The following is a 26755-nucleotide window of genomic DNA, read 5'->3' on the forward strand; positions in this document are numbered from 1 at the left end:
ATTTATAAATTACAAACTTTTACCATTCTCAATTGATAAATTGAGGCAACGATTTAAGTATAACTTGAGCAAGTCCATATAGGGTGGAGCCAGGAACGCAGACAATGAGACACCATACCCCATGGTCTTAGGTCACAGTCATTAAGTGGGAGACAGGGGCTATAAATTCATTAGAAGGTTAAGTTAGGAATTAAGTAATTAGGTAAGGAGTTAGGAATTCAGTTAATTAAGTTACGAATTGTTAAATATGGAGGAATTTATCATGTAGTTGGGGTACTAAGACATAAGAGAAAATGATAAAGAAAAACAGGAGCGGCCGGGCGCGGTGGCTCACGCCTGTATTCCCAGCACTTTGGGAGGCCGAGGCGGGCGGACAGCTTGAGCTCAGGAGTTCGAGAACAGCCTGCGCAACATAGCGAGACCCCCGTTTCAAAAAACACACGAAAAAATTAAAATTAAAAAACAAACCAGGCGCAGAGCGGTCGTGGAGAAGGGAAGCGAAGAGTGGGAGTTTGGTTTCGGGGGAACCATAGAGAAGGGCCAGCCTCCCGGCTTCGTAGAGAGGCTTTAGGGACCGACGGCCGGCCAGCTAATGCTTCCGTCTTGGCCAGCTTGCGAGCGCTCGGGTTGAGTTTCCCGGGCTTCCCTGACTCGGCTACCTGTTCTGGAGGTCAGGCTTTGGGCCCTTGCAGAGGTCGCCGAGGGGCCCGCGCCGCCGCCAGAGCCTGGGCCCAGTCCCCAGTCTTCAGAGATGCGCTCGACCTTCCTGCTCCGAAGAGCTGGCCTGATGTCCTCGGGTCGCGGTATTCATGGGGAGGATGGGAGCCGTGACTATAGGGTCTCCTGCTTCCCAGGGTGGAGCGTTCAGATCCCGGTTAGGTCTTCAGTCAGCATCACCCGCTGGGACATTGAGCGTCTTACCCTTGTCACCCGGGGCTAGGTCACCACTTATATTTTGTCCTGCAGCCTGTGGTTTGTTTAGGGGTCCCCGTTATATCCTACTTTCTCTCCAGAGACTTGTTTTGGGTTTTTGCTATGAACACTGGAAGCATTCAATACAAACTACTTAGTAATGCATTCATAGTGGGGCCAAGAATTTTTTTTTAAAAACAGCCACGAATCCACTGCAGTTCTTGACTCTTACTTTACAGATACTCTTTCTAGAGTTTCCAGTGTCACCAAGCAGATCTATAGGAGAATATGCAGAGGGAGCATTTGCAACATCCCATGAATCAGTGGAGAGGGTGAATGACAACAGCTAGGGTGCCAAGAATATCTGCAGTGCTAGTGGCAGGAGACAGAGGGGAAGAGGCGGCAAGTGTAGGAGACAAGACAGATCAGTCTCATTGTGGTTCTCTCTTAGCTCCGCAGGTTCTTACTTTTCCAAACCTAGAGAGCAGTGCATGAAGCCAGGGGTCATCAGCCATGCTCCAGACAGTGTGGTTCCAGGTGAGCAGAGCTTTCTTTCAGCTTTCCATACTCAGAACAGATATGGAAGGTCAGTACAGCCCCAGTAGCCTGACTTGGCCAGTCTCATGCTTAGTTTTACATCCTTCAATAAAGTATGTAAAAACAGTATGCGAGGGGAGTTGACGAACGAGAGTAGGTGAATTTGGGAGGGTCAGGTAGGTTGGAAAAGAAGGAATGAATTATCCTAGAAAGTGGGAATCTGCATTCATGAGAACTGAAAGTGTGGCCTGGAGATGAGCAGCTTTTGCATTACAGAGGGCGCTTGTTAGGCAAAATGTCAGGCCCCCTCCCCAGATCTCCTAAATCAGAATCTACATTTTTACAAGATCTGGAAAATTAAAGGGCAGATTAAAATTTGAGGAGTGCTAGTCTGCATCACAGTACACAAAGAAAAGCCATTTCTGAGGTTAAATAGACACTTCCAAGGGAGGAGTTTACCCTGCAGACCACTCAGTTAAGGTACAGTGAAGCCAGAACTGGAAACATTTGGAAAATGTAGATTGATGACGGAGATGTATTTTTGGAGGAATGATGAGTTTGGAGCTGAAGCCAGTACCTTTAGCTCAATGCGAAGACATCAGTCTAACCTCTGTGAGAGTCTATATCCTTTCTTGGCTACAAATTCATGTAGCATTGGGAGGACTTTTCCCTCCAGTTTTCTTGGTGGTAGATGATAGTTTTACTGGATTTTTCTCCAGTGTCCTAGATCATGGAATGAGAAAGCTGAGTTTATCATGTAATGAATGTATCTTGTAATGAGAAAGCTCCATCCCAAGGGCTTAAAAACAATGTGTGTGTCCTTTTGGTGGATATTGGACCATCCACTTCTGTTTGAGAACTTCAGCGAAAATTCATTCCTACAAGTCAGGAAGTGTGCTGTGGGGGTATGCTGTGCTCTCCTGGTGCTTTGCCTGAAGTACAGAAATCACTTAGGATTAGATTCCACAAAGAGGACCCCAAATGACAGTGGATTAAACAAGGTAAAGGCTTCTCTCTCATACAAAAGTATCAAGAGTCAATACAGGGCTAGTGTGGCAGCTCCCCTATTATGCTCTCAGGCTCTGTCTTTCTGCTCTACCATCCTAGCAGTGTCTCACCTGCTCTAGGCCACTTTATTGTCCAAGGTGGCTGCTTGATCTCTAGCCATCATGTGTGCATTCCAGCTAGAAGAGGAGCTGCCCAAAAAAAGATGAACCTCTCTCTTTTAGGAACCTTCCCATAAGTCCCCAACAATATTTATACTTGCATTTCATTGGCCCCACTTGGTTGCCCGGGTTGAGTGCAACCTCAAGTAAAATTAGGATTCCAATACTAAGAAAGAAAGGGGGTACACACACACCTGTCAGTCTTTGCTACAATCTCTAAGAGGAACATTTGTCATTTAGAATCTTCTAGGAAGTTCCCCCAATCTCATCTGTGGTTGTAGTAAGCGCTGAGATTTAGATGATATCATGTGCCAGGTGATATCTTCGTGCGTTACAGATAATAACTTATGCCATCCTTGTAAGAGTCCTTTCAGATAATTACTATTGTTATCCCAGTTTTACAAATGGGGGCAACTGAGGCACAGAAAGTTTAATTGTCTCATCCAAAGTTAACAGCTAATGAGTATTAGAGATACTATTTGAACTTAGGGAGTCTAGCTTAGAGCAGGGTTTTTCAACCTTGGCATCATTTACATTTGGGCCAGATAATTCTTTGTTTGGGGGATGTCCTGTTCATTATAGGATATTCAGAAATGGCCCTGGCCCACTATCTGCTAGATGCCAGTAGCACTACCATTACCACCACACTGCAGTTGTGACAACTAAAAATGTCTCCAGATATTGCCACATAGTCTCTGGGGGACAGAATTGCCCCCATGTTGAGAGCCACAGCCTTAACATCTGTGCCATTTGCCACTATGTTGTGCTGCCCCTGTAACCCACTTCCTATAGAAGGGAGTCAATAGCCCCACTTAATGGAGAAAGAGTAAGGGCAAGTAAAGGACAGAAGAGTGATCACAGATAGAGAAGATCTGGAGAAGCTAAGTGTTTCAGAAAACAAGGAACCAAAGAATGTGCTGATAATTAGAGTGATGTTTCAGAGGTATGGAGAGGTAGAGCATAATGTCAAGAAAAGTTGAGGTCCATATTCCCAGCTAGTTGTTGACTCTGAAGGAAGTAATAGAAGAGTATTAACAGATGTATCTATTCTGCACTGTCCAGGAAGGTACCCCCTAGCTACATGTGCCTATTTAAATTGAAATCAATTAAAGTTCCTCAGTCATGCCAGCCACCTTTGAACTTTCTGGCTAAGGGGTAATCTGATTACTGTATGGTTACTGTTTTCCTCTTGTAACTAATAAGCAATCCATGAGGAGGCATTTAAGATCATGCAAATATTCTGCTTCTCATCAAAATTTCCCCCTAGATTTAGCATCCATTGATGATTTTTGCCCAAACCAATCTTTACAATGATGACTGCAAATACTCTAGTACTTTTTTTTTTTTTTTTTTTTGAGACGGAGTCTTGCTCTGTCACCCAGGCTGCGGTGCAGTGGTGCAATCTCGGCTCACTCCAAGCTCTGCCTCCCGGGTTCACGCCATTCTCCAGCCTCAGCCTCCCGAGTAGCTGGGACTACAGGTGCCCGCCACCACGCCCGGCTAATTTTTTGTGTATTTTTAGTAGAGATGAGGTTTCAGCATGTTAGCCAGGATGGTCTTGATCTCCTGACCTTGCGATCTGCCCACCTCGGCCTCCCAAAGTGCTGGGATTACAGGCATGAGCCACTGTGCTCATCCCAAATCTTCTAGTACTTCTATGTTAGATTTCTTCACTCAGAAGAGACTTAAGTACAAAGAGAAGGTTGTTGACATGATGAATTGAGAAAGACTACAGTGTGAGTCAGAGATAGATGTTATAATGGGACTAATTTATATAAAAGTGGTCAGTTCATTTTGAACTTTTTGCTTCCTTATACAACCTTGTAATAAATACTCAAAGAGGACTCCTTTTAGTCTATTTCAAAGTGCTTAATATTGCTGATTCCCATCATCTGAAAATGGAAATAATAATTCTTATTTCACAGATGTGCTATAATGATTGAGCAAATTGATTTAAAAGTAACTGACACAGGACAAAGCTTTAAACAACCTGTGATGGTGTCCTTCTTCCCTGAGAAGCTGGAGGTGGTTTTAGTGGGAAGCAGAAAGAGAGAGACACATAGTGAAGAGGACAGCATTGGCAGGTCAGACAGAGCTTAGGTGATCAGTGGGCAGATCTCTGCAGAAGGATGGGAGATTGCCATCCTGTCCTGGAGTGAAGTGTGTTAGGAGACAAAGAAGTAACACTGCACATCACCTTCAAGGGAGAACTATTAATAGCTTCTGATAAGGCAAGATGATAGAAAGGGGAGAAATATCCAGGATGAAAGGAACTTTATCCTCATGAAATCACTTCTCTGTCTGTAGCAGAAGATGTAGAGGAGGAAGACCAGAAAGAAGCTGGGTGGAGGGCCCTGATACGTGCTTCAGGATGGATGGAGGCAGGGTGAAAGACGGTTACCTGCTGTGGTTGATTTAGAAAGCGTGCCACAAAAATATACCTGGCCTGTGGAACCAGACATGGGTTGACATGATCACCAGGCAGAGAACAACAGGTGCTGGGCTGTGTACTTAGGATGATAATATTAGGGCCCCAGAGGTATGCACATGGAAAGTTGGAATGCTGGCTCGGGGCTGCCCCTGCTGGGGTCCTGTGTGGCTCTCCTTGCCAGTACAAACCTTCCATGGGGCTCAGTGCCATGGATTCCAGTAAATTTATCCCTTTCCCGGAATTCAGGCCTCTCCCTCTGTTCTTGTGCAGGGCTTGAGCAGGAACCTGTTGTTTCAGGAGCCAGTAACCTTTGAGGATGTGGCTGTGTACTTCACCCAGAATGAATGGGCCAGCCTGCACCCTACGCAGAGGGCCCTATACAGGGAGGTGATGCTGGAGAATTATGCAAATGTGACTTCCTTGTGTAAGTCCTCCTTCCTCTCTGAAACTCAGCTTCTGCCCTTGGGAGCTCCTAGATTCCTCCTTAGCAGAACTAGGATCTCTTTAATACCATCAGAATTGATGCCCTATGGGCTGAGCTCCCTAATCCCCAGTGCCAGGCGTAGCTGGATGGAGAAAGAGCTGGGTTCACTTTGGTGTTTAACAGGACTTTTCTCTTCCCTGATTCCTAATGGAGACCCAACTGCAGGGGGCTTTCCTCTGGATACAGAGAGAACTGAGAAGGTTCCTGGTGCACTGTCTTCATTCCTTCCATCTTCCAGTTCCCTGGAGCTGATCTTGGCCCTATTGCCTATGTGTGAGTCCCCTAGGGCCCTCGTGTACACACCCCCCAGTGACTCTGGGAGCATTCTGTCCTCTTAGAGGCCAGAGTAAGCTTCAAGCCCTTCCTTAGATTCTGCAGATTCACTCCTCCCTGACTTCACTTAGTCTCCTGGGCCATCCTCTTCTATTTGCATCTGGCAAAGCAGAGTGTAGTCTGAGGGAGGTCAGTGTTGATTCTCCTCAGCTTCATGTTCCTTTTCTTTCTCCTGTAGCAGCATTTCCATTCCCCAAACCAGATCTGATATTCCAGCTGGAGCAAGGAGAAGCAGCATGGGGCCCAGATCCCTGGACACTTGCTGGGGGAGAGGCCCTGAGAGGCATGTGCACAGGTGAGCAGGAGAGCCTACCATCCTCCTTTCCAGCTTTGCCTCCTCCTTTCTTTTAACAATTTAGCATGAAAAAGGTTTTTCCTTGTCATATGATGGTTGTGGGGATTAAAATAGTCACTCTTATTCAAAGAAGTGTTGCTTACCAGAACTTCATCCCCAAACTAGAAAAGACGAGTCCCGCCATTTTATTTCTGCCATTTTTCTTTGTAAAGCTAAAGGATTTCAGGCTGGATGTGGTGGCTTACACCTATATCCCAGCACTTTGGGAGGCCAAGGTGGGAGGGTGCTTGAGGCCAAGAGTTCAAGACCAGCCTGAACAACATAGCAAGACCCTGTCACTACAATAAATAAATAAATTAGCTGGGCATGGTGGCATGTGCCTATAGTGCCAGCTACTCAGGAGGCTGAGGCTGGAGGATCCCTTGAGCCAGGAGTTTGAGGTTGCAGTAAGCTAGGATCACACCATTCCACTCCAGCCTGGGTGACAGAGTGAGACCCTATCTCTAAAAAACAAAAGATTTCAAACAGGCTTCTGTTGGTTGGTCAGCTCAGGAATATAAACACAATATAGTAAGAACTTGGTTTTTTTTTTTTTTTTTGAGATGGAGTCTCGCTTTGTTGCCTAGGCTGGAGTGCAGTGGCGCAGTTGTGGCTCACCACAACCTCCGCCTCCTGGGTTCAAGTGTTTCTCCTCCCTCAGCCTTCTGAGTAGCTGGGACTACATGCGCGTGCCACCATGACTGGCTAATTTTTGTATTTTTAGTAGAGATGGGGTTTCACTGTGCTGGCCAGGCTGGTCTCGAACTCCTGCCCTCTTGGTCCGCCCCACCCTTGGCCTCCCAAAGTGCTGGGATTACAGGTGTGAGGCACCACGCCTGGCCAAACACTTGGTTTTTTAAAAATAGATTTATTTATTTGTTTGTTTGTTTATTTTTTGAGACAGTTTCACTCTTGTTGCCCAGGCTGGAGTGCAATGGCATGATCTTCACTCACTGCAACCTCCGCCTTCCAGGTTCAAGTGATTCTCCTGCCTCAACCTCCCAAGTAGCTGGGATTATAGGCATGTGTCACCACACCCAGCTAACTTTGTATTTTTAGTAGAGATGGGGTTTCTCCATGTTGGTCAGGCTGGTCTCGAACTCCCAACCTCAGTTGATCCGCCCACCTCAGCCTCCCAAAGTGCTGGGATTATAGGTGTGAGCTACCGCACTTGGCTTATTTATTTTTTGAGTCAGAGTCTTGCTCTGTCACTCAGGCTAGAGTGCAGTGGCACTATTTCGGCTCACTGCAACCTCTGCCTCCCAGGTTCAAGCAATTCTCCTGCCTCAGCCTCCCAAGTAGCTGGGATTACAGGCGCCCGCCACCACACCCGGCTAATTTTTGTAGTTTTAGTAGAGGCAGGGTTTCACCATGTTGCCCAGATTCGTCTTGAACTTCTTACCTCAAGTGATTCTCCTGCCTCAGCCTCCCCAAGTGCTGGGATTACAGGCATGAGCCACCGCGCCCAGCTAGAACTTGTTTTTATAAGAACATTGTGTGTGTGTGTGTGTGTGTATAAAACTATATATGTAAATGGAATTTTTCTAAGTTCATAAACACTGAATTTTACATTAGCTTTTGAAAGAAAGCTTGTTTATGTATTGGGAATGAATGGTTTTCTTTTTTGAAAGATACTGAATTGAGTTAAATGTAAAGACCAATCAGAGATTTGGTATACAGCTTTCCTTATTCTATGGGCTCTGTTATCATATTCTGTCAATCTTTTATGCTATTCAGAGCCTCTGTAAGGCAAATGCTCCTTTCTAATTTCCCCACTTTGCCTTAATCAATACCTTAAATTGATTTCAGCATTTCAGATCATCTAGGGGCTTTCCCAGTATCCTTCCTGCAGTTGTTAGTGTTTCCCCTTGCCACAGGTGTACATTTTCTATTTAGCCTGCCAGATGAATCACATGAACACCTGAAGTGTGCCTAGTGCAGCTGAGGAACTGAGTTTTTAATTTTATTCCATTTTAATTAATTTACATTTAAATAGCCACATGTGGCTAGTGGCCACCTTTTGGGAAAGTGCAGCCTTAAACAATGAAAAGAGCAGCCTCAATCTGTTTTTTGTAGTTTATAGATTAGTAAATTTCAAACTCTGGTATGTATCAGAATTACTTGCAGAGCTTGTTAAAACACAGATTGCCAGATGCCACCTCCAGAGATTCAAATTCAGAAGACTGGTGTGGGGCTGAGAATGTGCATTTCTTTTTCTTTTTTTTCAAGATAGGGTCTTGTTATTTTGCCTAGGCTGGTCTCAAATTCCTGGGCTCAAGTGATTCTTTCACCTCTGCCTCCTAATTAGATGGGACTACTGGCACACACCACCAAACCCAGCCCCATTAATATGCATATCTAAAAAGTTCCCAGATGATACTGGTCCAGGGACCACCATTTGAGACCACTGTTCTTGACAATCTAGAACCATATTCTTTAAACTCTGGGTTGCAACTCATCAATGAGTTGTTACCAGCATTTAAAAATTAGACTACATTGTATTAGGTGTAGATAAAGACTAAAGTAGTATAAAGTCTATTGTGAATGCATCATTTTTTTTTTTTTTTTTGGAAACAGAGTCTTGGTCTATCCCCCAGGCTGGAGCGCAGTGGCGCAATGTTGGCTCACTGCAATCTCTGCCTCCTGGGTTCAACCGATTCTCATGCCTCAGCCTCATGAGTAGCTGGGATTACAGGTGCCCGCCACCACACCCGGCTAATTTTTAGTATTTTTAGTAGAGATGGGGTTTTGCCATGTTGGCCAGGCTGATCTCGAACTCCTGACCTCAGGTGATCCACCTGCCTCGGCCTCCCAAAGTGCTGGGATTACAGGCATAAGCCACCATGCCCGGCATGAATATATCACTCTTAATAAGGACATTGTTTTGTTTCGGTTTCAGCTGTGTGTGTGTGTGTGTGTGTGTGTGTGTGTGTGTGTGTGCATGTCTGTATTGTTTTAGGATCCAAAATGTGAGTCATGGTCAACAAGCCTCAAAAAACACTAAGATGAAAGTTTCATTTGTCAGATCTTTGGTGCTTGACAGGCAAAAAAGGTTTCCATGTTGTGGTGCTACCAGTGAAAGCATGATCCCCATACCCCCGCTCCAGTTTCTATCTCCATTATGGGCAGGTTATTGGCTGGGCCTTTTTTCCTTTCAAAGGTCAGTCTCCCAAAGGACAGCACTTGGGTTTTAAAATTGTGGTCTTCTCATGAACCCTTTGTAAGCAGCAGTGTTACAAACTGCTTTCTGTCCAGCCAGGCTTGTGATAGAGAACTAGAGAGCATTTCTTTAAAAATTACAGAATATTTTAAAGTATTTTGACAGGTTTTATGCCTTGATTGGACTTTGAGATCCACTGTTGTAGACAGTACCTCCCAGCCCTCTGGATACTATGTGGTGCTAGAGCTGCCTACCCATCTTTCTCTTCTCTGGTTTAGAGATTGCTTTTCTCACCTTTGGCTTCCTCTACTTTTCTTCATTGCTTCCCCTTCCTGCAACTTCACCCCGTTCCCATTTTTCTTTAACCATTTGCCTCAATTAATAGCTTCTGCCATCCACACTGTTTTTGTCATCCATGTGGGATTGCTTACCTTCTCAAACTCCAGTTTGTTTACTTTCCCTTTGAGGTACCATCAGGTGGCTGTGTCTCTCTCAAAAAATTCATGTGTCTAGTGGGCGTGGTGGCTCACACCTGTAATCCCAGCACTTTGGGAGGCTGAGGTGGGCAGGCTGACCAGAGGTCAGGAGTTCGTGACCAGTCTGAACAACATGGAGAAACCCCGTCTCTACGAAAAATACAAAAAATTAGCCGGGTGTGGTGGCACATGCCTGTAATCCCAGCTACTTGGGAGGCTGAGGTAGGAGAATCACTTGAATGTGGGATGCGGAGGTTGTGGTGAGCCGAGATCATGCCATTGCACTCCAGCCTGGGCAACAAGAGCGAAACTCCACTCAAAAAAAAAAAAAAAAAAAAATTCATGTGTCTAGGGCAAGCTGATACTGATTAACCCTTTTCCCTTCTGGAATAAATAAGGGACTTTTATGTTTTCTTTTTATCATGCTAGGTGGTAAAACCAAGACTGAGAATGAGGAAAAAACTGCACAGCTAAACATTTCTAAAGAATCAGAGTCCCACAGACTGATAGTGGAGGGACTGCTGATGGACGTTCCCCAGCACCCTGACTTCAAGGACCGGTTAGAGAAGTCACAGCTACATGATACAGGGAATAAAACAAAGATAGGGGATTGCACAGATTTGACAGTCCAGGATCATGAATCTTCCACCATTGAAAGGGAGGAGATAGCCAGGAAATTGGAAGAAAGTAGTGTCAGCACACATCTCATTACAAAGCAGGGTTTTGCCAAAGAACAGGTGTTTTATAAATGTAGTGAGTGTGGCAGTTACTACAACCCACATTCAGACCTTCACCAGCATCAGAGAATTCACACTAATGAGAAGCCCTACACATGCAAAGAATGTGGGAAAACCTTCAGATATAACTCAAAACTGTCACGGCATCAGAAAATCCACACTGGAGAGAAACCATACTCATGTGAGGAATGTGGACAAGCCTTCAGTCAAAATTCCCACCTTCTTCAGCATCAGAAGCTCCATGGTGGACAGAGGCCCTATGAATGTACTGACTGTGGTAAAACCTTCAGTTATAATTCAAAACTGATTCGGCATCAGAGAATCCATACTGGGGAGAAGCCCTTTAAATGTAAGGAATGTGGGAAAGCCTTCAGGTGTAGCTATGACTGCATCATCCATGAACGAATTCACACTGGGGAGAAGCCCTATGAATGTAAGGAGTGTGGGAAGAGTTTGAGTTCTAATTCAGTTCTGATTCAGCATCAGAGAATCCACACTGGGGAGAAACCTTATGAATGTAAAGAGTGTGGCAAGACTTTCCACCGCAGTTCGGTATTTCTTCAGCACCAGAGGTTCCACACTGGGGAACAACTCTACAAATGTAATGAATGTTGGAAAACTTTCAGCTGTAGCTCCCGCTTCGTAGTGCATCAAAGAATCCACACTGGGGAGAAACCCTATGAATGCCAGGAATGTGGGAAGACATTCAGTCAAAAGATCACTCTGGTTCAGCATCAGCGAGTTCACACTGGGGAGAAACCTTATGAGTGTAAGGAGTGCGGGAAAGCCTTCAGATGGAATGCAAGTTTCATTCAGCATCAGAAGTGGCATACTAGGAAGAAACTCATCAATGGAACAGGGCTATCCGCAGTTAAGCCCTACTGTCCCTGCGCCATCCTCTCTCCTCTGCCTCCCCAACATACCTGCTCTGCCCCAGCCCCACCAGGGCCTCCCTTATCTTCTTCACATGCAGTGGTACTTCCTCCCTCTGTGCCTTTCTTCCTGCTGCTTCCCTCATCTGAAAAGGCCAACCCTTCACCTGTCCAAATAGCACATTTTTTTCAGGATCTCGCTTTTCCTGGGAAGTCATCCCTTCAGAGCCCGAATCCTTTGTCTCGCTCCCTGTAAGCCCCGTCACGTTTTCAAAATCCTTTGCACCTCAAGTTAGGGATTCCACTGGTCTCCTGATTGTGTCTATTGATATTCCTCTGGTCTTGTCTTGTATAAGTTGTTACTGTTTTCCTAACTTCATTTTAAATTCTCACGCTTAAGGACCATGTTTGATTAGTTTCTTTTATCCCCCGGTAGGAAATGGCAGTACTTATTCTTTATCGTGTCCACATTTGGGCTGTATTATCAGTCTGCATCTCTCTTCTGGGGCTACTGGAGTTGGAAGAGTTTGCAGAACATTTTGGGGTTTAGGGCATATGGCATTATGATTATGATGAGATGGGGCATTATAATTAGAGACTAGGAGAAATGCAAAGCCTATGGGAGAACATAATCAGATAAAGTGTCCAATGATTGCTTTCAAGAGCTTTTTTTTTTTAGGGGGTAGGGGGTGGTGCCGGAGTTTCACTCTTGTTGCCCAGGCTGTTTGCAGTGGTGTGATCTTGGCTCACTGCAATCTCTGCCTCCAGGGTTCAAGTGATTCTCATGCCTCAGCCTCCCGAGTAGCTGGGACCACAGGCATGCACCACCACGCCCCGCTAATTTTGTATTTTTAGTAGAGACAGGATTTCACCATGTTGGCCAGGCTGGTCTCAAAATCCTGACCTCAGGTGATTCACCTGCCTCAGTCTCCCAAGTGCTGGGATTACAGGCATGAGCCACTGCATCTGGCCTGCTTTCAGGAGTTAAGGAGGGCCATTTGGTGGACCAGGGGCAAGGCTCACTGAAAGAATGTAAGACTTGGAATTTTTTATTACCTTGATAGTGTAAAAAATTATGAGGGTCCTGTTTATGCAAAAAGAAAATGAAGTGATGAGTTGGCATTGATAGCAATAATGTAAAATTATGTCTTTGAGCTTTATTGGAAGGGGATATGGTTTTTCAATTTGAGTTCCTTCTCTATTTTCATTTTCCTTTTTTTTTTGAGACAGGTTCTTGTTCTGTCATCCAGGCTGGAGTGCAGTAGTGCGATCATGGATCACTGCAGTGTTGACCTTCCAGGCTCAAGCAATCCTCCCACCTCAGCTTCCCAAGAAGCTGGGAGGTAGTGCAGCCTCCCAGTTTCTCGGAGGGCTGAGGTGGGAGGATTGCTTGAGCCCTGGGGGCATACACCACCACACCCAGCTAATTTTTGTATTTTTTGTAGAGACAGAGTTTTGCCATGTTGCCCAGGCTGGTCTCAAACTCCTGGACTCAAATGATCCTCCCACTTCAGCCTCCCAAAGTGCTGGGATTACAGGCATGAGCCACCATGTCCAGCCTCTATTCCTTTTCATATCTGTTGAATTTCAGTACCCACTCATATATGTACAAAAAGTGACTTGGACTTGTACTCTTTAGGGTAGATGCCTGAGTATAGTAATCTCTAAAGCTGTACATGGATGGAACTTGTTGGCATCACACTGGTGAGCACCAGAGGCAAAGAAGAGAAACCTGACCATGACTTGCTGTAGTTTCTCAGAAGTGAGTCCATTCCTGATGAGTTACTATGCAGGCCCTTGGATATGTCCTCACACCTACTCCAGATTTCCCTATGATTAAATCTGAATTTTATTGGTGGCACTTTTAAATTAGTTTTATAAAGAACTGTTTTGATGACACCAAGAAATGTTTTCAGTGTGCAGATTGCTATTGTTTGAATATCCCCAGCAAAATTCATGTTGAAACTTAATCCCCATTGTAACAGTACTGGGTGGGGGGTCTTTAAGAGGTGATTAGGATTAGCCAAGTTCATCAGGGTGGAGCCTCCACGATGGGACTGGTGGCTTTATGAGGAGAGGAAGAGCAACCGGAACTGGGACACATGCTTGCTCTGTCTTGCCTTTTGATGCCTCCTGCCATGTCATGATGCAGCAAGTAAGCCCTTACCAGGTGCCTGCACCTTTATATTGGACTTCTCAGCCTTCAGAACTGTGAACTAAATAAACCTCTATTCTGTATAAATTACCCAGTCTATGGTATTCAGTTAGAGCCACACAAAATGTAACAAGACAGAATATTGATAGCCATAAGTAGGTTTGCTGCTCTGACATTTACATAAAAATGTAGAAGTGGCTTTGGAACTGAGTAATGGGTAGAGGCTTGAAAAATTTGGAAGATCAGGTCAGACAAAGCCTGTATTATCTAATGGAGCATTAAGGGTGATTTTGGCCAAGGCTTAGAAGAGAAGACTAGGGAAAGTCTGAACCTTCTTAGAGATTACAGGAGGTCCTTGAACAACTTGGGTTTCAACTGTGTGGGTCCACTTATGGACTTTCTTCTGCCTCTGTCACCCCTGAGATGGCAAGACCAGTCCCCCTCCTCTCCCCTTCTCAGCCTGCTTAACAAAATGACAAGGATACAGACCTTTATGATGATCCATATAATATAGTGAATTATATTTACTAAATATAATTTCTCTTATGATTTTCTTAATATTTTCTCTAGCTTTATTATAAGAATATAGTGTCTAATATGTATAACATAAAAAATATGTGTTAATCGACTGTTTCAGTAAGGCTCTGGTCAACAGTAGACTATTAGTAGTTACATTTTTGGGGAGTTAAAAGTTATACATGGCATGGGGGTTGGTGCCCATAACCCCTGAGTTGTTCCAGGGTCAGCTGTACTTAGGTGATCATGACAAGAATGTTGATATAAATATGGACAGTAAAGGCCATTCTGATGAAGTCTCAGATGGAACTGAATAAAATCGTATTGGAAACTGGAGCAAAGGCCATCTTTGTTATATAAAGTAGCAAAGAATTTGGCTGAGCTGTGTCTGTGCCAGGCTTTATGGAAGGCAGAATTTAAGAGTGATGAACTAGAATATCTGGTGGAAGAAATGTCTAAGCAGCAAAAGCATATAGGCTATTGCATGGCTAGTTTGAACTGCTTACAGTAAAATAAGAGGAAAGAGATGATTTAAAGACAACTTACAATTGAAAGGAAAGTAGAGTGGAAAGATTTGGAAAACTCACAGCCTAGAAGACTGCCACCAAGACCCCCAAACTATAGAGCTACCAATGTGCAATAGCAGCCTGGGAGAGCTGTGGTCATGAGACTGTGACTTCAGAGAGCTGAAGTGTGGACCCAGCCCAGCAAAGCCATAGGGGTGGGGCTGCCTGAGGCTTTGGAGGCCCAAACTTCTGAGTGTGTCCAGAAGATTGCACATGGACTGAAAGAGCATTCTGAAGTTTTAAGATTTAATGGCTTTTTTTTTTTGGCTGGGTTTTAGACTTACTTGGGACCAGTTACCCCTTTTTTTCTTGCCTGTTTCCCCCATTGGAATGCGAATGTCTATCTTATGCCCGTTTCACCATTGTATTTTGGAAGTAGATAACTTGTTTTGACTTCACAGGTTTACAGCTGGAGAGAAATCACTTCGGGAGGAATCATCCCTTGAGTTACGCCCATATCTGATTCAGATGACACTCTGGACTGTTTGAGTTGATAGCTAAGTGAATTAAGACTTTTGGGGCCAGTAGGATAGAATGAATGCATTTTGTATGTGAGAAGGTCATGAGTTTGGAGTCAGTTGGCAGGGGCAGAATGCTGGGGTTTAAATGTCCCAACCAAAACTCACGTTGGAACTTAATCCCCGCCGAGCATGGTGGCTCACGCCTGTATTTCCAACACCTGGGGAGGTCAGGAGTTCGAGACCACCCTGGCCAATGTGGTGAAACTCCATCTCTATTAAAAATACAAAAATTAGCCGGGTGTGGTAGCAGGCGCCTGTAATCCCAGCTACTCAGGAGGCAGATGAAGGAGAATCGCTTAAACCCAGGAGGGAGAGGTTACAGTGAGCTGAGATCACGCCACTGTACTCCAACGGGCAACAGAGTGAGACTCTGTCTCAAAAAAAAAAAAAAAGAAAAGAAAAGAAACTTAATCCCCTTTGTAACAGTATTAAGAGGTGGGGCTTTTAAGAGATGACTAGAACTAGATACAGTTATCAGCTTGGGGCCCCTATGATGGGACTGATGGCTTTATAAGAAGAGGAAGGGAGACCTGAGCTGACATGCATGCTCTTGCCATCTTGCCATGTGATGCTTTCCATCATGTTATGACACAGCAAGAAGGCCAGATACGGCCCCTCCACAGTTCCCAGCCCTCGGAACCATGAGCTAAATAAACATCTTTTCTTTATAAATTACCCAATCTGTGATATTCTGTTATAGTAACAGAAAACAGATTGACACTGATCTTACCAGACATTATGATCTCACTGGTTTGGCCTACTGCCTAGAGACTGACCCTTCTCAGAATCACTGCTCCAGGACAGTATAACAACATGCAAAGGTTTATTTATTTATTTATTTATTATTTTTTGAGACGAAGTTTCACTCTTGTTGCCCAGGCTGGAGTGCAATGGCGCGATCTTGGCTCACCACAACCTTCGCCTCCCAGGTTCAAATAATTCTCCTGCCTCAGCCTCCCGAGTAGCTGGGACTACAGGCATGCGCCACCATGCCCGGCTAATTTTGTATTTTTAGTAGAGATGGGGTTTCTCCATGTTGGTCAGGCTGGTCTCAAACTCCTGACGTCAGGTGAGCTGCCCGCCTCAGCCTCCCAAAGTGCTGGGATTACAGGCATGAGCCACCGCGCCCGGCCACAAAGGTTTTTTTAAAAATGTAGTTTTTTAAAAAACAAAGGTTTTTTAAAAAAACCTTTGTGGCCGGGCGCGATGGCTCATGCCTGTAATCCCAGCACTTAATGTAAAAAAACAAACTATGAAAAATATTTCAGGGACGTTTAACCTGAGCCAATGTGAAGTGACCGTGGCCTGGAGAAAACACAAACCCAGGAAACCTTGAGTAAGTAGTCCTGAGGCAGTCAGAATGTAACTCTGTTTTATACATTTCAGGGAAGCAGAAGCTACACAAAAAGCCATCAATCAATACATGGAGGTTATACATTGGTTTGGTCCCAAAACGCAACATATGTTGAAGCAGGGGAATACAGGTCATAGGTGGGTTTAGAGAGTCTTTTTTTTCTCTTTTTGAGACAGAGTCTTGCTTTGTTGCCCAGGCTGGAATGCAGTGGTGCAATTGAGTTGAGACGGGGTTTCACCATGTTGGCTGGGCCTGTCTTGAACTCCCAAACTCAAGTGATCCGCCCGCCCCAGCCTCCCAAAGTACTGGGATTACAGGCGTGTGCTAAGATTACACGCGTGAGCCACCGTGCGGGGCCAGAGATTATTTAATTTGTAATTGTTTAGAAGAACAAAGTGTGGTCTAAGAACTTGGAGTTACCAGAAAGGAATGTTTAAGTTAAGGAAGTTTGTAGCCAGGTGTGGTGGCTCACACCTGTAATCCCAATAATTTGGGAGGCCAAGGTAGGAGTATCACTTGAAATCAGGAGTTCAAGACCAGCCTGGGCAACATAGGAAAACTGTGTTTCTACTAAAAACAATTTTTTAAAATTTAATTTAATTTAAAAAAGGATAATGTTACACATCATGTGATGCTATGCTAGAGTTGAGTTGTGAGACCAAGCCACTATATATATATATTTTATAAAATATATATAATATAGGCTGGATGCAGTGGTTCATGCCTGTAATCCCAGCACTTTGGGAGGCCGAGGTGGGTGGATCACCTGAGTTTAGTAGTTCGAGACCAGCCTGGCCAATATGGTGAAACCCCGTCTGTACTAAAAACACAAAAATTAGCCGGGCATGGTGGTGGGCGCCTGAAATCCCAGATACTTGGGAGGCTGAGGCAGGAGAATCGCTTGAACCTGGGAGGCGGAGGTTGCAGTGAGCCAAGATCTTGCCACTGCACTCCAGCCTGGGCGACATATCTGAAAAAATAAAATAAAATAAATAAATAAATAAATAAAATATATATATACACACACATATATGTGTGTGTGTGTGTGTATATATACTGTGTGTGTGTATGTGGGTATGCGTGTGTATATATATAGTGTGTGTCTGTGTATATATTATACACAGAGTCTCACTCTGTCGCCCAGGCTGGAGTGCTGTGGCGCAACCTCGGGTCATTGCAAGCTCCGCCTCCCGGGTTCACGCCATTCTCCTGCCTCAGCCTCCCGAGTAGCTGGGACTACAGGCGCCCGCCACCATGACCGGCTAATTTTTTGTATTTTTAGTAGAGACGGGGTTTCACCGTGTTAGCCAGGATGGTCTCGATCTCCTGACCTCGTGATCCGCCCGCCTCGGCCTCCCAAAGTGCTGGGATTACAGGTGTGAGCCACCGTGCCCGGCCCCAAGGAGTTTCTATTTCTTCTTTTTCTTTTTCTTTTTTTTTTTTTTTTTTGAGATGGAATTTCACTCTGTCACCCAGGCTGGAGTGCAACGGCGTGATCTTGGCTCACTGCATCCTCCGCCTCACGGGTTCAAGCGATTCTCCTGCCTCAGTCTCCTGAGTAGCTGGGATTACAGGCATGAGCCACCACGTCTGGCGTCTGGCTAATTTCTGTATTTTTACTAGAGACAGGGTTTCACCACGTTTGCCAGGTTGGTCTTGAACTCCTGACCTCAGGTGATCCGTCTGCCTCGGCCTCCCAAAGTGCTCTGATTACAGGCATGAACCACCGCACCTGGCCTTCTATTTCTTCGGAAAGTGAAATGGTTATAGCTAAACATACTGACTTTTCCCCTTGTGATACTGTAATACAATAAGAAAGATATATTTGTCCTTTTCCCCAGTTTCTGGCATAAAGCTGCTAAAATCCTTGTAGTTTCCTAGTAATAAGAGCATCTTTTGTTATAATATTCAGTCTTAGTTCTTGGCACGTGAACTTCTGAGACCCTTACAACCTCCAGAGTGGTGTGTCTTTTGTATGCTAATGAGATGACTGGTAGCTGAGGTCCCTGAGATAGCTTAGGGATGGGGTCTGGTGGCAGAAAGATCAAGGAATAATTAGAGGGCTGGAACATTCAACCCCAACCTCCAACCTCTGGGAAGGGGAGAGGGGCTGGAGGCTGAGCTAATCATCAATGGCTAATAATGTAATCAATCATCCCTATGTAATGAAACCTCCATACAAACCCTAAACAAGGAGATTCAGAGAGCTTCCAGGTTTGTGAACACATGGAGGTGCTTGAAGGGTGGTGCATGGAAGGTCCATGCCCCTCCCTCCGTACCTTGCTCTTTGTATCTCTTCCATTTGGCTGTTCCTGGGTTGTGTCCTTTATAATAAATCAGTAATAGGAAGTAAAGTGCCTTCCTGATTTCTGTGAGCCATTCTAGCACATTATCAAACATGAGAGAGGGTTACGGGAACAGAAGTACAGTGGCCCAGAACTTATGATTGGCATCTGAAGTGGGGACAGTCTTGTGGGACTGAGCCTTTAAACTGTATGGTTTGATGCTAACTCTGGGTAGTTAGTGCCAGAGTTGAATTGTTAGACACCTAGCTGGTGTCCAGAGAGCTGAAGAATTGGTTGTTGGTGTGGGAAGAAACCCAAATATTTATGTGAGAATTTGAGCAGAAACAGTTCATACTCCCCTCTACTTGCTAGTTCAAGATTTGCGTAAGGAATGTCCACTTTCTTCAGGAAAGACAGATGGATGGCTATTAACTAAGTTGTGCTGTTTTCAGACTTTTGCCTTTAACAGTGACTTAGCTAAGTGTGCTATTTAGGATTCTGTTTAAAAATAGCAGAAACCTACTTGAATTAACTTAAATACACTTAATTTATTATGAGGATTTCTGCATGTACCCTGGCACCCAAAGGCAAGAATGCAACTAGAAGTTCTGGAGCATGGCAAATCCAAGCAATCAGGAACAACAGGCAGCACACTCAGGTTCAATCTCAGCTCTTTCCTCACTTCTGATCCCTTTTTTGCTCTTTGCTTTCCTGCTTTCTCTGATCCTAGGCATAGGGCAGAAATTGCCAGAGGTCCTAAGTTTACAACTCCATTTCAGAGACCAACCCAAATTCAGTTAGAATCTCTCAGACTTAATTCCTAATTCTTGGCAGAGAGAATGGGATTTGCTCAGTTTGGGTTGGGTGTTCACTTCTGGTCTGCTCCTATGGCCCAGAGGGCTGGGTCATGTGATGTAAATGAAGCTTCCAGGGCCCCATCCTTTGGGAGGAGGTGGTTAACCGGGCTGATCAGACACCCAAAAGATGCCTGTTGCTAATTAGATCACAGTCTTTTCCCTCATTTCTATTGCTTCATGTCTCCTGACAAGTAAGATAACTGAGAAGCTTCAGGATTTTTTTTTTCTCTTCTGCCTGGAAGCTTTCATAAATTTATCTTTGACAATTCATTCTGCCTTGGTGTTGATTATACTCTATTAACGTTTTTTGGCTCTCAGTGATCTCTCAGACTGCATTCACATCTTCCTCTGATGACAGTTTGTGACTGGCCAGTGGGTGGAAGAGCTGGTGGGGTTAGGGAAATGGGGATATACTCTCCTCTGATTTCCTTGGGGCTCTGTCTTTGGGGTAAACAGCCACCTCTGGCCATAGCTGAGTGAGTTGGGTCTTTCTGTTTGGGATATATGTGTGCAAGCAACTCAGTAGCAAGGCTGGCTCTCTGGCTATAGCTCTCCATTTGATTCAGTTCTGGTTATCCCTCCCCTCCCCTCCTCACTCCTCTCCTTCTTTTTTTTTTTTTTTTTTTGTATTTTCATATCCACTCCAATATGGAAGCTGTCTTGGTGGTAACAACAACTGTGTGGCTGCATGATTTCTCCTTTAACTCTGTCACTACTGCCATTCCTCCTAATAAGTCTCTGGAATCTCCTATTCTACCAGAATAGGTCTCTGGTAGGGTATTTCCTGCCTCTCCTTGAATGCCCCTGCCCCTAGCCATCATCTTCCCAAGCTGAGATTTCTTAGTAGCACCTTCAGACACATCTCATTCCATAAACTCCCTGTTCTCTCTCTCTCTCTCTCTCTCTCTCTCTCTCTCTCTCTCTCTCTCTCTCTATATATATATATATATATATATATATATTTTTTTTTTTTTTTTTTTCTCCAAGAGGGGTCCTTGCTCCCATAGCCGGAGTGCAGTGGTGTGATCTTGGCTCACTGCAGCCTCCACCTCCCGGGTTCAAGTGATTCTCCTTCCTCAGCCTCCCGAGTAGCTGGGATTACACGCATGTGCCACCACGCCCAGCTAATTTTTGTATTTTTAGTAGAGATGAGGTTTTGCCAGTTGGCCAGGCTGGTCTCGAACTCCTGACCTCGTGATCCCCCTGCCTCAGCCTCTCAAAGTGTTAGGATTACAGGCATGAGCCACTGCGCCCGGCCTGTTCTTTATATCTTAACAGCAGTTAACAAGCTGTGGGGGAAGAACTCTGCCTCTTACAGTTCAGTCCAAATTATAATAAGCTTGGCTAATACATCTCTGCACTTGAGAGTATGAAATTGGGCTCCTTCTCTATCTCTAGTTTGTAGGCTTCCCCTTGGGGGAGGGTAACACTCAGTATGTCAAAGCTTGCTGTGTTAACAAGGACTTTAGAAGGAATGGCGATGGAGCACAGACTGGAGATGGTTAGATTCATCTTTACCAGTCCAGCCCCCCTGGACAAGGTCCTAGGAATGGTGAGGGCTTATAAAGAGATACAAACAGCTATTAATGTTTCCCTATATGATGCCATGCCCTGGAGGCCAAATCCTCCTCTCCTCTTTTTTTTTTTTTTTTCTTGACAGGGTCTCACTTTGTCACCCAGGCTGGAGTGGAGTGGGGAGATCTTGGCTCACTGCAGCCATCTCAACCTCCTGGGCTCAAGCCATCCTCCTGCCTCAGTCCCCCAAGTAGCTGGGACTACAGGCATGCACCATCATGCTTGGCTAATTTTTTTTTTTTTTTTGAGACGGAGTCTCGCTCTGTTCCCCAAGCTAGAGTGCAGTGGCGTGATCTCGGCTCACTGCAAGCTCCACCTCCCTGATTCACACCATTCTCCTGCCTCAGCCTCCTGAGTAGCTGGGACTACAGGCACCCGCCACCACACCCGGCTACTTTTTTTGTATTTTTTAGTAGAGACAGGGTTTCACCGTGTTAGCCAGGATGGTCTTGATCTCCTGACAGTCAGGAAATGATTACTGTAATGTTATAGTATGGATTGATATATGGGTACAGCAAATTTCCTTTTTCCCCCAAAAATATTCTTACTAGTCTTTTCATCTGTCCCTCTGTATAAGCTTCATAATCCAGATTCTTTAGAACTTCAGAATAAAAAATTATTTCCTTTGGGATTGCAGTGACTTATAGATTAAATGAGAAATGACAGTTTTAGAAAAATAATGCTTTCCACTTATGAACATGTTCTCTCGTTATTTATTAAGTTCTTCTTTTATGTTTTTCAGTGAAGGGGTGTGTGTGTGTGTGTGTGTGCGCACGCGTGCATGCGCGCGCATGCGTGCACACGTGCATGTGTGCGCTATAGGTCTTGTCCATCTTCCACCTGAATTTTGGGGTATACTATTGATTTTCTATGTTGGTCTTCATCTGGCCATCTAATTATCTACAGTGCATCTGCTTCCTTCCCGCGTTCCCACCCAGGGCTTGAGTAGGAATCTTTTGTTTCAGGAACTAGTGACCACCAAGGATACAACTTTCTATTTCACCTACAAACAATGGGCCAGCCTGATGCCTGCTCAAAAGACCTTGTACAGAGATGGTATGGGAGATATAGTTCTGTTGCTTCTCCAGATGACGCCCTCTCTAGGACTCAGCCTTTGTACTTAGCTTCCTGGCTTCTTTCCTCTTATAGGCTGAGGTATCTCTCATAAGCTCATTTTCAGAATTCCATGAGCTGAGTTACCCAACTCACCCGCCTCAGGGACTGCTGGCCAGGGAGAGCCCTAGGTTCTCTGTAGTATTGAAACAGATGTCCCCTGTTCGCTAGTAGAGGCTCTGCTTTGGGCACAATGGGAAATGAAAATTTTTTTGATGCCCTAATTGAGCCCTCTGTCCCTACACCATCCCTGTTTTCTTGAGATCTTAGCCTCCTACCATGTGGGTTGGATACTACCACTATTTCAGCCCACACTCTCACAGGGCCAGATGTGTTATGCTCCTTCCTGAGTAAGACAGTTGGGCTCCTTCTGTAGAGTGCTCCACTTTCCCTGAGATCCCGCCTCACTTGTTCTCCTGGGTGTTCCAGTTCTTCCTCCACTTGCTAAAGGCAGAAGATGGGCTGAAAAGAGTTCCAGATATCAACTCTGGTTGACTCCCCACATTTTCCTATTCCTTTTTTTTCTCCTTGAGAAACATTTTATTCCCAAAACAAGTTCTGATATCTCTGCTGGAGCAAGGGGGAATACCATGGGGCCCAGATCCCTGGGTGCTGCTTGGCAGAGAGGCCCTGAGAGGTGTCTGTTCTGGGGAATGAGAGAACCTGTGAGCTTCCCTTCCTGCTTTTCCTCTTTGTTTTTGTTTTTGTCTGTTTGCTTGTTTTAAGAGATAGGGTCACCGGGCATGGTGGCTCATGCCTGTAATCCCAGCACTTGGGGAGGCTGAGGTGGGCACATCACTTGAGGTCAGGAGTTTGAGACCAGCCTGGCCAACATGGTGAAACCCGGTCTCTACTAAAAGTACAAAAATTAGCCAGGTGTGGTGGCAGGCGCCTATAATCCCAGCTACAGGCCCTGGTGTGTGATGTTCCTCTCCCTGTGTCCCTGTGTTCTCATTGTTCAACTCTCACTTATGAGTGAGAACAGGCAGTGTTTGGTTTTCTGATCTTGTGATAGTTTGCTGAGAATGATGGTTTCCAGTTTCATCCATGTCACTGTAAAGGACGTGAACTCATCCTTTTTTATGGCTGCATAGTATTCCGTGGTGTATATGTGCCACATTTTCTTAATCCAGTCTATCATTGATGGACATTTGGGTTGGTGCCAAGTCTTTGCTGTTGTGAACAGTGCTGCCATAAACATACGTGTGCAGGTGTTTTTATCGTAGAATGATTTATAATACTTTGGGTATATGCCCAGTAATGAGATTGCTGGGTCAAATGGTATTTCTAGTTCTAGATCCTTGAGGAATCACCACACTGTCTTCCACAATGGTTGAACTAATTACACTCCCACCAACGATGTAAAGCATTCCTATTTTTCCACAACCTCTCCAACATCTGTTGTTTCCGACTTTTTAATGATCGCCATTCTAACTGGCATGAGATGGTATCTTAAGACTCAGAGGTGTTCCTCTCCATGGAAATCTTTAGTAAAAGGTGAAAGATTTATATGATCTGAAGAGAAACCAGAGTATAATTTTCTACTATTTTCAATACAAAGATGTGTTTTCATTACAATTAGAGGAATATAGGCTTCCGTGAGCTAGCCTGGAAGCAAACATAATCATTATTGTTCATTGTTTCTGTGAGAAAATGTAATGCTGTTTCTAAATATTGACCTAAAAATAAACTCTGAGGAATTCATGATTGTAACTGGATGGAAACTGGCTTTCTTCATTTGAAATAAATTAATTGAACAAGATAAAAAAAAATCCAGAGACATATATTTTGGCTTTTCTTCTTATTTTCAGCCTGTTCCAATTTCAAATCAAGCTATACAGAATCCTTTTATAGCATAGTGCCTTTCAATCCAGCCCCACCATTACCTTGAAGCACTCCCTTCCCAGTAATGACCCTGCCCTAGGACTTAAGGCTATTTCGGTAAGAAAACTTCCCAACAGTCCTTCTGCATCTACTTGTGAATCCTCTTTGCTGCAGCTATAGGTCATCTGATTAGTCCACTAATGGCCTTCATTAATGAAAAGAATAGCCTTCTAAAATTGTAGATTAACTAAGAATATTCCTTATGCAGCCAGTAGCTTTCTTATCTGCTTTCGGTATCAGCCAACTTTCTGATGAAGATTTTCTTTCTTATCACAGAATATTTCATGGGTAATATTTGAACATAGAATTTTCTGGAAGTAAGAGTCGTTGATTGGGTGTTGGAACCCTCGGTTCCTGGTCTGTGCTTCTCAACCTGCTGGATCTGGTGTGGTGCTGCAGCTGCTCACCTAGCCCTCTCCTCCAGACCCAGGCACATCCTGTTTCTTCTTCCCATGCTCTTGCTGCTGCTTCTCCCTCTTCCACCTCACTCTTTTCTCTAACCTCCTTCCCATCTTGAAGGGACCTGTTCATCTCCCTCTACACTCTTTAATTCTTGTCGCCCTGCTTCTGGAAAAAAAATAGCTCCTCTTCTGACCCATCCTGTTAATTACCAGCATCTTCAGTTTTCTGTGGGATCCCATTAGGTCTCTGTCCTTGTTTCCTCTGGCCCTTATGCAGCCATTTTAGTCTGTTGGGAAGAAACCATATACTCAGAAAGTAACCTAGTAACACTTGATTGACTTTCTCCTCCAGCCCAGCTAATGATTGAAATTTGACCCTTCCTTCCCTCCTTCCTTTCCTTTTCCTTCCTTCCTTCCTCCCTGTCTCCCTCCCTCCCTCCCTCTTTCTTTCTTTCTGAGTCTTGCTGTCACCCTGGCTGGAGTGCAGTGGTACAATCTTGGCACACTGCAATCTCTGCCTCCTGGGTTCAAGTGATTCTTGTGCCTCAGCCTCCCAAGTAGCTGAAACCACAGGCACATACCTCCATGCCCAGCTAGTTTTTGTATTTTAGTAGAGATGGGGTTTTGCCATGTTGGCCAGGCTGGTCTCAAACTCCTGACCTCAAGTGATCTGCCTGTCTCGGCCTCCCAAAGCACTGGGATTACAGGTGTGAGCCACCATGTCTGGCCTTGTCTTTTCTTTTTGTTATGTCACCAGATAAGACCAGAATTGTCATTAAGGGACTAATCCACAGTTGCCAACTTCTGAAGAAATAGAACCCCAAGGACTGACATCAGCAAGGGATACAGTATAGCACTCTGACCATTAGGGCAGCTTAGAGTGGCAGCAGGGTCATTGCACAAGGAAGAAAAAGACAAAGAAGAGAGGTTTCATAGATGTATCAGTCAGGCAATATAGGTCCCTCCACTGTTCAGAAGAGAAGTTTAAGAAATTAGGTAAAATCATTAGTGACAGCATGCACCTTGTTACAAATCCGAGAGTTCATATAGAACAGATCTAATGAATGTGGTGAGTGAAGCTGATGTTTCAAACTAAGGTCAGTCTTTCACCAACATCAGAGAATTTACCCTGGGAAGATATCATACAATTGTAAAGAATGTAGAAAAGCCTTTAAATATAGGTCAGAACTTTCACAGCACCAGAAAATCCACATAGGGAGAAACGGTACGCCATGTAGGGAATGGACAAGCTTTTAATCAGAACACCCACCTTCTTTTTTTTTTTTTTTTCTTGAGATGGAGTCTCGTGCTGTCACCCAGGCTGAAGTGTAGTGGTGCAATCTTGGCTCACTGCAACCTCTGCTTCCCAGGTTCAAGCAATTCTCCTGCCTCAGCTTCCTGAGTAGCTGGGATTACTGGTGCGTGTCACCACACCACACCACACCTGGCTAATTTTTGTATTTTTTTTGGGGGGACAGAGTCTCACTCTGTCACCCAGGCTGTAGTGCAATGGCACGAGCTCAGCTCACTGCAACCTCCACCTCCCAGGTTCAAGCGATTCTCCTACCTCAGCCTCCGAAGTAGCTGGGACTATAGGTGCCCGCCACCATGCCCGGCTAATTTTTATATTTTTAGTAGAGATGGGGTTTCACCATATTGGCCAGGCTGGTCTCAAACTCCTGACCTTGTGATCCACCCGCCTTGGCCTCCCAAAGTGCTGGGATTACAGGCGTGAGCCACCGTGCCCGGCCTAATTTTTGTATTTTTAATAGAGACGGGGTTTCGCCATGTTGGCCAGGCCAGTCTCGAACTCCTGGCTTCAAGTAATTGGCCCGTCTCTGCCTCCCAAAGTGCTGGGATTACAGGCATGAAACACCTGCCCGGCCAGAACACCCACCCTCTTTAGCATCAGAAAACTCCACGGTGATGGCAGCTGTATAAATGGATGGAGTGCGGAAAAAAACTTAAGCTCCAAGATTGCCTTGAATTCTGATTCATTCTGTACCAGAAACTAAACATTCAGAAGACACTTGTTCAAGGCCAGGCACAGTGGCTCACACCTGGAGTTCAAGACCAACCTGGCCAA

At 44.8% G+C, this 26755-nt stretch overlaps 1 protein-coding gene and 1 non-coding gene across 3 annotated transcripts; one reads left to right on the forward strand and one right to left on the reverse strand.

The window, feature by feature from the left end:
- The first annotated feature begins 386 nt into the window (after positions 1–386).
- ZNF619 (zinc finger protein 619) lies at positions 387–11844 on the forward strand. 2 transcript variants are annotated; one of them, XM_055381335.2, is made up of 6 exons: positions 562–803; positions 1364–1449; positions 5317–5470; positions 5684–5803; positions 6042–6158; positions 10263–11844. In XM_055381335.2, exons 2-6 carry the CDS (start codon positions 1426–1428, stop codon positions 11696–11698), a joined length of 1851 nt encoding a protein of 616 aa, XP_055237310.2. In that variant the 5' UTR covers positions 562–803; positions 1364–1425; the 3' UTR covers positions 11699–11844. The 2 variants fall into 2 exon arrangements, with proteins under 2 accessions (XP_004033949.5, XP_055237310.2); XM_004033901.5 differs by lacking the exon at positions 5684–5803 and having other exon boundaries at positions 387–803.
- An 11963-nt stretch (positions 11845–23807) lies between these two features.
- On the reverse strand, positions 23808–23919 carry LOC115934077 (U5 spliceosomal RNA). Its single transcript, XR_004069926.2, has one exon. It is a non-coding gene; the product is annotated as a U5 spliceosomal RNA (small nuclear RNA).
- Between the last annotated feature and the right edge of the window lie 2836 nt (positions 23920–26755).

Source organism: Gorilla gorilla, chromosome 2 (assembly GCF_029281585.2).
Source record: "Gorilla gorilla gorilla isolate KB3781 chromosome 2, NHGRI_mGorGor1-v2.1_pri, whole genome shotgun sequence".
Classification (NCBI taxonomy): Eukaryota; Metazoa; Chordata; class Mammalia; order Primates; family Hominidae; genus Gorilla; species Gorilla gorilla.

Excerpts from the sequence above, each read along its gene's own strand:
- ZNF619 (XM_055381335.2), top strand. The coding sequence starts at position 1,426 with ATGCTCCAGACAGTGTGGTTCCAG. Across the intron at positions 5,471-5,683 it reads TGCAAATGTGACTTCCTTGT|ACCCAACTGCAGGGGGCTTT; the intron begins GTAAGTCCTCCT and ends TTCCTAATGGAG. Across the intron at positions 6,159-10,262 it reads CCTGAGAGGCATGTGCACAG|GTGGTAAAACCAAGACTGAG; the intron begins GTGAGCAGGAGA and ends TTATCATGCTAG.